At 62.9% G+C, this 13,095-nt stretch overlaps 1 protein-coding gene across 6 annotated transcripts; it reads right to left on the reverse strand.

Moving 5' to 3' along the window:
• Positions 1-150: 150 nt before the first annotated feature.
• Positions 151-12,777, reverse strand: IL17RC (interleukin 17 receptor C). 6 transcript variants are annotated; one of them, XM_051832018.2, is made up of 19 exons: positions 12,434-12,775; positions 12,153-12,174; positions 11,846-11,998; positions 11,599-11,676; positions 11,416-11,525; positions 10,264-10,375; positions 9,947-9,991; positions 6,945-7,084; positions 6,680-6,739; positions 3,580-3,634; positions 3,322-3,503; positions 3,183-3,233; positions 2,633-2,678; positions 2,415-2,536; positions 2,088-2,147; positions 1,630-1,678; positions 1,012-1,113; positions 893-931; positions 151-804 (listed from the first exon to the last, which is right to left on the reverse strand). In XM_051832018.2, exons 1-19 carry the CDS (start codon positions 12,536-12,538, stop codon positions 173-175), a joined length of 2,163 nt encoding a protein of 720 aa, XP_051687978.2. In that variant the 5' UTR covers positions 12,539-12,775; the 3' UTR covers positions 151-172. The 6 variants fall into 6 exon arrangements, with proteins under 6 accessions (XP_051687978.2, XP_051687979.2, XP_017193892.3 ...); XM_051832019.2 differs by lacking the exon at positions 12,153-12,174 and having other exon boundaries at positions 11,416-11,490; positions 12,434-12,777; XM_017338403.3 differs by lacking the exon at positions 893-931 and having other exon boundaries at positions 12,434-12,776.
• Positions 12,778-13,095: the final 318 nt, after the last annotated feature.

The raw sequence follows: 13,095 nt of genomic DNA on the forward strand, positions 1-13,095 counted from the left end.
CCAATGGCGGCGGGCCATGTGCCGTTACGTCACCCGGAGCCCGCCAACCAGAGGCGGCGCCAGGCTGCACCTGTCCGGGCTTTAAAGGGCCGCGGGGGTAGGGCCACAGCTGGGCAGCCCGGCTGCTGAGACACGTGTGTGCGACGTGGGTAGAAAGAAATAGCGTCTGCCTTTATTCGAGTCCCGTCCCCGGCCCCAAGGCCCATCTCGCGCCCCGCCCCGGGGCCCCCGGGTGCTGGAAGCAGCTGTCCAGGGCAGGCTGGAGGGTCCGGGACACCTGCTGCGCCCTCTCTGCGAGCCGCCCGGAGCCGCGGGCGCACGGTCCCTGAAGAGCCCCCAGGAAGTCGGGCAGCTGCGAGGGCAGCGAGAAAACAGGTACGGTGCGGAAAAGGGCGGGCACGGCGTCCGGGGGGAGCAGGCCCTCGAAGCAGGCCCCGACGTAGCGGCCGGGCGCCCGGCCCTGCTGGAAGTCGGGCAGCACGCAGCTGAGCGAGGCGGCGAAGGCGTCGTGCGGGCCGCGCGCCGCGGGCGCTGTCACGCCGTCCTGCAGCCACTCGCGGCACAACGCCACGGCGCCGGGCGAGAAGAGCAGCACCACCACGCCGCCTTCCTGCAGGGTCCGGCGCCGCTGTGCGTGGAACCAGGCCAGGGGCCCCTGCGCGCTCAGCTCACGGCGGCTCCACAGCTCCACGGCCACGCGCAGCGGCAAGGCGCACAGCGCCGACGCCAGCGCGCCCACCAGGCGCTCGAAGCCTGCGTCGTCCGCGGAGTAGAGCAGCAGGGCCGCGCGGCCCCCGGCGGCCGCTGCCGAGAGAAGACAGGGGAGGGAAGCGGTGAGCGGCCCGCGCCCGGCCCCTGGGGCGGCGCCCGCCCCGCGCTGGCTCACACTCACCCCCGAAGCGGTAGTCCTGCTTAAGGAGCCTCAGCCACCCTGTGGGGAGAGGGGCGGAGGCCGCCGGTGAGCGCCCACGGCGGCGCTGCCCCTGGGGCAGGGGGCGTCCGGAAGCTCACCTTTCACGGGGTCTTTCCGGAGCAGCAGGAGCAGGAGGAGGAGAAGCGCAGCGGCGACCAGCAGGCAGCCCAGCCACACCAGGGCCCAGCGCCGGTGGATGTCTGCAGGCGCAGGGGGAGACGGGCCGGTTAGAAACCTCACGCCAGAGGAGGGCAGCGATTTCCCCCAAAGCCGCGGCTTAGCGCCGGTGTGCGGGTGACACACACTTTTTATTCAATTTCATTCCGTTTGGAAGGCTGAGAGACACTGTCCACCTGCTGGTTCACTCCCTAAACACCTGCAACCACCAGGGCTGGGCCAAGCCGAAACCAAGAGCCCAGAATTCAGTCTGGGTCTCCCACATGGGTGTCAGGGACCAAGTACTTGAGCCATCAGCTGCTGCCTCCCAGGGTGCATGTAGCAGGAAAGTAGACCAGAAATGGAGAAGCAGGCGTTCAAACCGGGTACCCTCAGTAAGGATGCAGGTGCGCCCAGCCGTGCCCTAACACCGTGCCCTCTGGTGGATCGGAGCCCAAGGAGGGACAAGCCCAGTGCAAGTGCTGCCCCTGGCGGGGGGGGGGGGGGGGGGGGGGGCTGCCAGGAGTCCAGCGAGGATGGGCACTTCCTGTCATACTCACACTTGTCCATGGGGCAAGCCCAGAGCGCGCCTCGGTCGTCATCCCACAGCTGAAAGACACAAACAGGAGCCACTGCAGAGCCCCCAGCGGAGTGAGTGCCTGACACCCACCCGGCTGTGGCCCCGTCTGATCTGTGGGTTTCCCTCCTCCATGGCAGGACCCCCTGATCTGCTCTGCCTCTGCTTAGGCCAGCCCTGCAGCCTATGCTGCAACCTCCCCCGGGCCAGATGGGGCCCTAGGAAGAGGCCCTCGCTTGAAGCTGTCTCTGGAGGACAACCCTGGCGCCTGCAGTGTGGGTGTTCACTGGTGCTGAGCCACTGGGACAGAGATAACGCCTCTTCTACCCCTAGCTTCCTCGGGGCCAGACACAGGAGAGGCACAGATGCAGGCCAGGTGAGCGCCAGTCTGACCTGCTTGCTGCCCGCGGCCCGGGCCAGGGCTCTCCTGCCCCTGCTCACCTGCAGGCACTGGCCTGACTCCAGGTCCTGAAGTAAGTGTTCTCCAACACGAGCTGCCCTCTGTCAGGACCGGGGTGAGGGACAGGGCAAGGGGCAGCTGTCACCAGGGGCAGTACCCTGAGGACGCCACCAGGCTGCAGCTGGGCGGAGTGGGGGGCGTTGAGGGAAGCGGAGACTGGAGAACCCACCAGGACAGGGCCCAGCTCGGGGGCACCCCCAACTCCTCCCAGAGACCAGTGCGGGGCCTGGCACAAGGCAGGGCAGAACGGGATGGAGGGAAAACTTGGGGCCAGGCTTGGGCGGAGGTGGAGAGTCCCCAGGCCTCACCGTGGAGGCCCTGCTGGGCAGCGGGGTGCAGCCACTGTGTTCCAAGGCACACAGGGTCCTGTTGTGCCGGGGGCCTCGCGTCTCCACCAGCAGCATATCATCCCTGAGGGGCCCCAGGGTGTCTGGAAGGGGTGCAACGCCGCACTGAGCACGACCCCCCTTTGTCCCAGCAGTCACCCCGAAGCCAGCACCTCCAGGGGTCACCCGGCCCCACTCACCAGCCCACAAGCACTCTTGCAGCTGCAGCTTCTCCCAGCTGCTCACCTGCTCGGAGGGGCCAGGAGGAAAAGTCAAGGCCAGGATGACCAGGCGGGAGGAGGCCTCCCTGTCTCAACCTGGCCTCGTGAGGTCATCTGTGCTCGCGGCCTTGGACCCTCACGTTCCCGTCGCGTCCCACAAAGCAGGGTCACATTCCCTCTGGCCTGACCACCCCGCTGCTCCCTAACCCTGCGTTGTCCTAAACCTTGCGTGGACAACCGAGCAGCCCGTCCTACGGGGGAGGGAAAGCGGGCAATGACGGCAGCTAAACTGACCTAGGTTGACCTAGCACCTCCTCTGTGCAGGCCCCAGACATCGTCACACCACCCTAGGAACCAGCTGCTCTGTTCATGTGAGCCTGGCTTGCCCAGGGCCCTGCCCTGCTCAGGTAGGGATGAAACGCCCAAAGGAGACGCCCACCCCTGCTTCTCAGGGGGGCGGGCCCAAGAATAAGTGGGTCAAAAAACCTGTGCGTTGGTGCCCCCCTCCCGCGCCCAGGCCCCTCCTGACCTGGATGCAGAGGTTAGGGTGGCCCCTGAGTAGCGGGAACTCGTGGGCTTTCTGTGCAAAATGGAGAGAGGCTTGCAGTCACCAGGGGGCGCCCTGCCCCGTCCCGCCCCGCCCCGCCCCGCCCGGCCGCCCGGCTTACGTTCACCGTGACGTTGTCCCGGGGCAGCGGCGGCGCGAGTGGCCGGCAGGGCCCCCCGCCCGGCGCCTGCCAGCACAGCGTGGCCTCGGCGGGCAGCGAGCAGGGCGCGTCTAGGCGCCAGCTGTGCGGGGGCAGCAGACGCGGCCGGGCGGCGCGCCAGAGGTTCCGGAGGGCGCGGGGGTCTGCGGGGACAGGGCGCAGTGACCACGGACCCCACACCCCGGCAGCGCCGCCCCCGCCCCCGAGCGGCCCACTCACCCTCCCGGAAGGGGCAGGTGCTCGTCCTAACCGAGTCGGGCTCCAAGGGCCACACCTGGAAGGGAAATGGCGATCGCTGGGGTCCGTTCGAGCCAGCCAACCCCTGAGCTTGGGCCGGGCCCTGCGCGGGGCCCTGTGCACACCCTGGGCTGGCCGAACCTTCACGAAGCTCTAGCTCTGCAGATAACGGCATTCACCAAATTCCCGATGCGGGCCGCCCACTACCACTCTTAGCAGCCCGCGGGCAGGCACAGCTGCCTCACGCCCACCTACTGGGTGCTGTGCTAGGTGCGAAAGACACGCTCGTTTATTCTTGTCAGATCTTTTAAGTGCACCTGCTAGGTGCTCTGTGCTCAGGATGGCAGAGGGTGCTTTAGCAGCTTCACGGAAAAATGAAACATTTTAGCTCACGAAAATTTTGAAGTTCAAAATACGCATTTTCCATGAACTTTTTGAAGGCTGTATTCATGGGTTTCAAAAAATCTTACACCAAAATCAACTCTTTTTTTAAGCATAGCAGGCAAAGCGCCACATCACTGGTTCACCTCAGATGCCCACGATGGCCAGGGCTGGGTCAGGCTGGGCCGGGAGACAGGGGTGTGGCAGGGGTCCAGTGACGCCAGCTGTCATCCTGCCTCCCACAGTCTGCATCTATGGGGATCTGGAACTGGACCAGGAGGCGGGGACGGAACCCAGACACTCCAGGGTGGGAGGTGGGCTTCTTGACTCCCTAAACTTCTTCCTTTCAAAGATGTATGTTATTGGGATCGGCACTGTGGTGTGGCAGGTAAAGCCACAGCCTGCGGTGCTGGTTTGAGTCCCAGCTGCTCCACTTCCAATCCAGCTCTCTGCTATGGCCTGGGAAAGCACTGGAAGATGGCCCAAGTGCTTGGGCCGCTGCATCCTGTGTGGGAAACCCAAAATAAGTTCCTGGCTCCTGGCTTGGGATCTGCCCAGCTCTGGCCGTGTGGACATCTGGAGCATGAAGCAACGGATGGAAGAGCTCTCTTCTCTCTGCCTCTGCCTCTCTGTAACTCTGCCTTTCAAATAAATAAATCTTTAAAAAAATAATTATTTGAAAGGCAGAGTTAGAGAGAGGTCTTCCATCCACTGATTCACTCTCCCAAATGGCCACCATAGGCCACCATAGGCGAGGGTGAGCGAGACAGGAGCCAGGAGCTTCCTCCGGGTCTCCCACACGGGTGTAGGGGCACAAGCATTTGGGCCATCCTCTGCTGCTTTCCCAAGTGCATCAAGTGGATCAGAAGTGGAGCAGCCAGGACATGAACCGGCACCCATGCGGGATGCCAGCCCTGCAGGTAGCGGCTTTACCCCGTATGCTGCAGTGCCAGCCCCTGAACTCTGTTTTCTTAAATCCTGTTTTCCATGAGCTTGGTGAGGCACCCCGTGTACCTGTCGTTAAGAGGCTGGCACCTGCCCGGGGGTAAGACACTGCCTGGATGCTCACATCCTGTTCGGCACCACGGGCTCAGGTCCCGGCTCCCTCCAGGGGCAGCCTCCTGCTAGCAGTGCACCCTGGCAGGCGGCCGGATCCCTGCACCCACCAGGGGACCTGGACTGGGTCCTTGGCTCTTGGCTCATCGGGGCCTCGCCCAGCTGTGACAGGCAGGTAGGCAGTGACTCAGTAGATCGAAGATGCTTCTTCCTCTCTCTGCCTCTGTTTTTTTTTTAAGAACATGTATGAAGCACTGACTTAAGAGCGCGTGGCAGTGCACACACAAATCCCAGCAGGAGCTTCCCAAGCGTCTGCTCCGTGTGCTGCACGCAGTGCGACAAGAGAGCAGACACCGCGCAAGGCCCCGCTGTGTCACTACGCGGGAGCTGGATCTGATACATTCGCCTTCGGGAAAATCACAAACTCACAGCAAGAAGGCTGGGATATGCAAATAAATTAGTATCTCAGCCCTCCCTCCCGCTGACTGGTTATCGTGTCTGAGAGGAGAAGTCGGACAGACGCCTGGGTCCGAAACGAAGTGACAGACAGATGCAGACGGGCAGCCGTGCGGGGACACGCAGCTCGGAGGGCCAGGCGGCTGGGGAGGGCTCCCGGCAAGCAGGTGCAGGATGGGGTTGGGCGGGCCAGGGGACAGGCAGAGCGGAGGCCCCCAGGGTGTCTTGGTGAACGGCTCTGCTGGCTGGGACGCAGGACAAGCACAGGAAGGGGAGTCAGCCGACTCAGAGGATGAGCTCGGAATGCCAGGGGGGCCGTGGGAAGGGAGGTGGAGCTGGGGAGGCCAGGGAGACCCACTCCAGCCTGGGGCGGGGGCGGGGGCTGGGCGGGGCGGACGGACATCATTGACAGGAAAAAATGCGACCTGGTGGCTGATTACAGGTGCCATCAGAGGGACACTGAAGAGTCAACCTCCGGGCTGGCGCTGTGGCGTAGCAGGTAAAGCCACCACCTCTGGTGCCAGTGTCTCATATGGGTTTGAGTCCTGGCTGCTCCACTTCTGATCCAGCTCCCTGCTAATGCGCCTGGGAAAGCAGTGGAAGACGGCCCCAGGGCTGGGGCCCCTGCACCCATGTGGGTGACCCAGGAGAAGCTCCTGGCTGCTGTTTCAGACCAGCCCAGCTCTGGCCATTGTGGCCATTTGGAGAGTGAACCAGTGGATGGAAGACCTCTCTCCCTCTGTCTCTCTCCCTCTTTTTGTAACTCTACCTTTCAAGTAAAATAAACTCTTAAATGAGAGAGCCAGCCCCCTTCCGCCTGGACGTGGCACACTTCTCTGGCATGGCTAAAGGAGGCTGATGCTGTCATTATCCCAGGTTACGAACAGGAAGCAGAGCGGGAAGTGATCCGCCCAAAGTCAGGGGCACTGGCAAAAGCCAGGATTTGAATCATTCTGCGTCCACACCACAGGCCCCAGCCCCCCCACCCTGTCCCCCGTCCCCGGGCGCACAAAGAGGGAAGCAGAGTAGGGGAGCACTTCCTGCAGGAGGTGACATCTGAACGCGGCCACAGGTGGCACGGCGGGGGGGGGGGCAGGAAGACGACCCTGGGCCGTGACGGGCAGCAGCCACAGCCTCCGCCTCCGAGGGCAGCCTGGAGATGGCGAGGCCAGCTGCTGTCCGCTCCTACCTGGATACAGAGGCAGGGGAGCAGGTCTGTGTGGTTCAGGGTGATGGTCTGCGGCCCAGTCTGTGGAGCAACCGGAAGGGGGAGTTGGAGGCGGAAAAGGGGAGGGAGAGCGGGGGCCAAAGCTGAGGGCACAGGCAGGCTCGGGCTGACCCGCTGGCCCCCCTGCTTTGGGGGTGTCCCGCGCAAGGGTCCCCTTTGGTCACGGGCACACATGCCTAGCACGGCATCGGAGAAGGGGGATGGGCACAGGCAGGGGAGGCCTCACCAGGTTTCTGTGCCACCAGGGCCTGGGGGCCCCGTGGGCCTGACTCCGGTACAGGGCGAGGCCGAAGCGCTGCTCCTTGGGGACGTCCAGCACCAGGCGCACGAGGTCGCCCTCCGCAGACACGCTGAGCCAGGGCAGGGCTGGTGGGAGAGGGGAAGACGGCGGGCAGCTGCGACGTCTGGCCGCCCTCGCCAGCTGAGCCTTTGGACTTTCCTTCCAAGCCTTAGCCTGTGTCCCCATCTGGGAGCAGACTCTCGCCAGCAGCTGGTCCATGTCTGAGCCTCAGGAGACTCCAGCCCGTGCTCTTGGCACAGTCCTCCTCCCTCATGGGAGTCCCAGGAGAAGCTACTGTCCTTGCAATAGCTTGGAGACCCCACTCGGCCTGGCTGCCACGGCCCCTCTAGCCTCACTTTGTGGCACCTATGTCCTTACTCGGCTGTGGATGCACTTCTGCCCCAGGCCCTTTGCACTGCCTTTCCCCCCCGAGACTCCCTCACCTTCTTCAGGTCTTTGCTGCTTGGAGTGAAGCCGCCCCACCCCCCTCCCAGAGTTTCCTTCTGAGCGCCCATCACTTTCTTTTTTCTTTTTTTTTCTTTTCTTTTTTTTTTTTTTTTTTTTTTTTGACAGGCAGAGTGGACAGTGAGAGAGAGAGACAGAGAGAAAGGTCTTCCTTTGCTGTTGGTTCACCCTCCAATGGCCGCCGCGGCCGGCGCACCGATGGCAGGAGCCAGGTGCTTCTCCTGGTCTCCCACGGGGTGCAGGGCCCAAGCACTTGGGCCATCCTCCACTGCCTTCCCGGGCCACAGCAGAGAGCTGGCCTGGAAGAGGGGCAACCGGGACAGAATCCGGCGCCCCGACCGGGACTAGAACCTGGGGTGCAGGCGCCTCAAGGCGGAGGATTAGCCTAGTGAGCCACGGCGCCGGCTGCGCCCATCACTTTCTAACTCATGTTGTCCTGGCCACCTGGCCGGGAGCGGGGGCTGTGGATTTACTTTGCCCGTCCAGGGCTGTGCCTGGTGTGGAATGAGGGGCTCGCTGTGCACTGAGTGACTGAAGAAGAGAAAGGCACTGCCGCCCTGTGTCTACATTCACAGCTCAGGCTGAGCAGGCCTCCACAGACCACCCACACCAGCCATGTCGAAGTTTAAGGAACCAAAGGAAAACGAGGCTGGAAAAAGTTAACAGTCCAAAAGATAACACAGCACACAGCATGTGCATCTTCTTTTTTTTTTTTTTTTTTTTTTTTTTTTACAGGCAGAGTTAGACAGTGAGAGAGAGAGAGACAGAGAGAAAGGTCTTCCTTCCATTGGTTCACCCCCCAAATGGCCGCTACGGCCGGCGCACTGCGCTGATCCGATGGCAGGAGCCAGGTACTTATCCTGGTCTCCCATGGGGTGCAGGGCCCAAGGACTTGGGCCATCCTCCACTGCACTCCCAGGCCACAGCAGAGAGCTGGACTGGAAGAGGGGCAACCGGGACAGAATCCAGCGCCCCGATTGGGACTAGAACCCGGGGTGCTGGCGTCACAGGTGGAGGATTAGCCTAGTGAGCCGCAGCGCCGGCCGCATCTTCTTTGTTTAAGTTTATTTGAGAGACAGAATGTCAGAGGGAGGGAGCAAAGGACATAGAGAGGGAGTGGTCCTCCATCTGCAGGTTCACGCCTCAAACACCAGCTGGGGCTGGGGCTGGGGCTGGGCCGGGCTGGAGCAGGAGCCCAGGCCCTCACGCAGGTCTTCCACCCTGGGGGCAGGGACCCAGGTACTTGGCCATCATCTGCTGCCTCCCAGGAAGCAGGGCAGCTGGGACTGGAACTGGGCGCTCTGATACGGGACGCTGGTGCCACCAGCAGCAACTTAAGCCACAGCTCCACCACGCCTGCCCCCAGTGTGTGTATCCTGATCCGAGCGCCGGTTACACAAGTGTGTACTAAAACTAATGGGACTGGACGTTTAAATTAGGGCACGTTGTACATCCTTACGTATGTATGTTGTACACAAAAAAAGAAAATACAAAATAAAAAGTGAACAAAAAATGTAAATAACACATGGGAGAAATCTCTTTCTTGTCCTTTTTCAGTTTCAGTATTATTTTACTTTGGCACATGCAGGGGCACCGAAACGCTGACCATGCTTTGGGCCGCTAAGTTCCTAATACAGGGAACCGTGTGTTCTACGGAGAGGAGGCGTGCATTTGCTCAGGGGTTAACTCACTGCATGGGACACCCATGTCCCAGGTGGCAGTGACTGGTTCGAGTGACAGCTACTCTGCCTCCAGTCCAGCTTCCCAGGAGGCCGCAGGTGATGCTGGGCCCCTGGTCCTCAGGGGAGACCTGGATCGAGTTCCTAACTCTTGGCTTCAGCCTGGACCAGCCCCCACTGCTGCAGGCATTTAGGAAGTAAACCAGTGGACGGAAGCGCTTTCTGTCTTTCAAGTAGAGTGAAAACAAATAATTTTTTTGACAGGCAGAGTGGACAGTGAGAGAGACAGAGAGAAAGGTCTTCCTTTGCTGTTGGTTCACCCTCCACTGGCAGCTGCGGCCAGCGCACTGCGCTGATCCGATTGCAGGAGCCAGGTACTTATCCTGGTCTCCCATGGGGTGCAGGGCCCAAGCACTTGGGCCATCCTCCACTGCACTCCCGGGCCACAGCAGAGAGCTGGCCTGGAAGAGGGGCAACCGGGACAGAATCCGGCGCCCCAACCGGGACTAGAACCTGGTGTGCCGGCGCCACAGGCGGAGGATTAGCCCAGTGAGCTGCGGCGCCGGCTGAAAACAAATAATTTTTTTAAAAGCTCATGGGAATTAAATTTAAATTTAAAAGATAGTCTATTTTTAAAAGACCAGAAGGACTCTGATGGATCTTCTTCATGGCCATCGTGCCAGCACAGAGCTGCAGCCAGTGCTGGCCGTGTGCTAGGAGTGGACAGAGGGATGAGTGACCCTTGCAGCCCCCACCGGAAGCCAACTCCAGCCTCCCCCTCCCCCGGCCTGACCCGGCCCCTACCCCAGCAGCTCTGGATGCTGTCCTGGACTTCCAGCCCCTTGCAGTCTGGGGAGAGATCACAGAAAAGCCTCCAGTGGGGCTGGGGGCTGGGGAGAGAGAGGGGCAGCCCGACCCATGGAGGCCCTGGGACGGCTCCCGGCTCCTAACCCCACCCCCTCTCCCAGGAGTGAGGACCTTCCCTGGAGGCTGCAACGTCAGGGTATCTGGCGGGACTGAGTTTGGAGGGAAGTGGGCTAGGGAGAGGGGGACAGCAGGCGGGGCTGGCCAGGGGGGACGGGGACCAGGCCAGGCCGTGTAGCCTGCGGCGGGCCACTCACCAGGCAGCAGCTGTGTCACGTTGAGCTCCTTCTGGTACCTGGGCTGAGTGTAGGACCAGAGTCGCACCTCAGCCCCCAGGGCCGCCTCGAAGCAATCGAAAACCACTGAGCCCTGGGGGGAGGGTGGGGGAGGGCTCAGAGTCCAGGCCCCGGCTGTGAGCTCCTCGGGCTTGGGGGGCTCTGCGCACTGCCCTCGCACAGCCAGTGACCCTGCTTACACTGAGCCTGAAATCCCCCAGATCTAAAGTCGCTGGGCCCTGGAGGAGAGAGCCCTGGCTCTCCAAGTCCCCGCGTCCTCCCCAGCCGTCCTGGGTGGACTGCAGCGCGACCCCAGCACAAACACAGACGCCCCTCCCCACACCAGCACTGCCCAGTGAGGTGGGCCAGCCAGGCTACCTGCTAGACCAGAGGACGCTGGCTGGGGGCGGGCGGGCGGGCGGGTGAAAGGCCCTCCTGGGTCGGGGAGGGAACGCCCAGCACCCTGCACCAGGTGCACACGCCTGCTCCCGGGGTCAGCCCCAGACCACCCCTGCCCAAGCCTCGGCTTCTCTGTCTGGAAAGTGGGGGTGGGAAGGGCGGAGTTCGAGGGTGGTTGAGGGAGGAGAAATGGCACTGATGGACCCCTGCAGGGCCCGGCATCACCTCACGGGCTTCACACACTACCAGCCTACTCCACTCTCTCACCAGCCGATGAGGTATTTCAAATGTAAGAAAAAAGCTACATTTTTAACTTGCAGAGACAGTTTATAAGGAAGATACACAAATAGCCAATAAGCATGTAACAAGGGGCTTGGCTTCCTCAGTCACCAGAGAGGCACAAATTAAAACCACAATGCCACACCACCACACACACAGCAGATCGGCGAACATTTTACACGGCAACACCAAGTGCAGGCACAGATGGGAAGTAACTGGCGCTTCCACTTCAGACCAAACAGCACAGCCAACCTGGAAAATTGCTTGGGGGTCTCACAAACTGAAAATCGGGGAGGGTACTGTCCGTATCCCCATTTCACAGACAGAAAAACTGAGGCAGAAAGGGCAGAAAGGACTTCCCTAAGCTCTGATCAGAACCAGGGCTGAAGGAGAGCCTGCCTTCGTAGGAAAGCATGTCTCCACTCCGGGTGTGGGAGGGGCCGCTGTTTTGCGTACCGCAGAGGGGCCGGGCCGCGCCAGGGCAGCAGGCACTTGTACTTCCAGCAGCACGCAGCGCGTTGTATGGTAGGCCTGGAAGGACAGCACGACGCGGGCCTGGAGAGCGGCTGTGAGCGACAGGGCAGGGGTCAGTGCGGGCCGGCGGGCAGGGGGCCGGCGGCCCATCCAGGCCCTCCTCACCGTTCCGAGAGTCCTCAAGCTCAGGGCTGGCTGCTGCTCCAAACTGCTCCTCCTCCTCTTCACGCTCTTCCCGGGGCCCTACAAGGACCCAGGAGCAGAGCCCAGGTCAGGCCCCCGCCCCGGACGGCTTCCAGGCCTACATCCTTTAGAACACACGGTGCCCCGCGCTGCCCGGCGGGTTCCTGCCCCGCCCCTGCACTCGCTCTAAATTGTCTCCCGCCTGCACACACACAAGTGGCTCGCTCACCGCGCACGGCCAGGTGGACAGCCACACGCACACAGAGGTCACAGTCGGTCTCCTGGCGGCACCGCAGCACCAGCTCCGTCTGCAGGCGCGCAGGCACCAGCACGGGGCCCGGGGCGGACACCACACTCCCAGGCAGGCACAGCACGTCGCCGTCTGTGTGGGGGTGGGGGAGGGCGGGAGTTGCTCACAACCCAGAGTCTGCACAGGACACCCCCGAGGGTGAGGCGCCTGGCTCTTCCTGGCCCGGGCGGCCCCCTCCCCGGCGCCCACTCGGTAAGCTGTCTTCTCTCCAGGGGCGGATACTCACCCCAGAGGTGGCAGGAGAGGCCCTGGGGAGGAGGTGCACAATTAGGGTTCACGCCCCCAGCCCGAGCAGCTTTCCCTGCCCACCTCTCTCGGGGACTCCCTACCCCACGCCCCTCCCAGGAGCAGGCCCAGCTCCTGCCCTCTGCCGGCTCCTCTTCCCCCGTCAGCACCAGACAGACCAGCCGGGGCAGTTCTGGCAGTGACAGGAGCCAGCCTAGGGCTCCGATGGGCCGCAGACTGAACCCTGAGCCTCGCTCAACCCTCCCGGGGCCCCAGACTCACCGGAGAGCAGCGGGCGGTGTCCTGCAGCCCTATAAGCCTCTCCAGAGAGAGGACCCCGGGACTTCGGCCCAAAGCCAAGGACAGCAGGAACCAGGGCATGGGCATCTTCCAGGTGCCTGGTGGCACTCAGGCCTCAGGCCCTGTCCTGCCCCCCCCCCCAGCCCCTGCCCCCACTGAGTCCTCCACCGTCAGGGGTCAGCAGGGACCAGACTCACTCCCCAGCCTCGGGGACCAGCCCTGGACAGCTCGTGTACTCCCTCTCCTGGGGTCGGCTCCCGACGTCCTGGCTCAGCCCGAGTGCTTTCGATTTGGCTCCCAGCAGGCAGGCGGCTGTTCCCGCCCCGCCCTGTCCCTCCCACCAGCGCCAGGCCTGGGAGCCAGCAGTCTTGGGCTGGGAGGCTGGCCTCTCCTCCCCTTCCTCTGCGGATACCTGGCCAAGGTGGTGGTGGTGGGGACCCTGAAGAGGGGCAGCGGTGGCACCAGAGCTGAGGCTGGGGCATTTCTATTCTCCAAGGGAGCCCCCCCCCGCCAGCCCTGGGACCCCCTCTTACTGGGCCCTTGGGCCCCTTCACACACTCCCCTGGCTGCAGTGACGCTTGGTGGGTCAGGGGCTCTGAGGGCAGGGCTGAAGGGCACCAGAAAGTGGGCTTGCAGGCGAGGAT

This window comes from Oryctolagus cuniculus, chromosome 10 (genome assembly GCF_964237555.1).
Source record: "Oryctolagus cuniculus chromosome 10, mOryCun1.1, whole genome shotgun sequence".
NCBI classification, from domain to species: domain Eukaryota; kingdom Metazoa; phylum Chordata; class Mammalia; order Lagomorpha; family Leporidae; genus Oryctolagus; species Oryctolagus cuniculus.

Excerpts from the sequence above, each read along its gene's own strand:
- IL17RC (XM_051832018.2), bottom strand. The coding sequence starts at position 12,538 with ATGCCCATGCCCTGGTTCCTGCTGTCCTTGGCTTTGGGCCGAAGTCCC. Across the intron at positions 12,175-12,433 it reads ACACCGCCCGCTGCTCTCCG|GGCCTCTCCTGCCACCTCTG; the intron begins GTGAGTCTGGGG and ends CCTCCTCCCCAG. Across the intron at positions 9,992-10,263 it reads CGTGACACAGCTGCTGCCTG|ACTGCAAGGGGCTGGAAGTC; the intron begins GTGAGTGGCCCG and ends ATCTCTCCCCAG.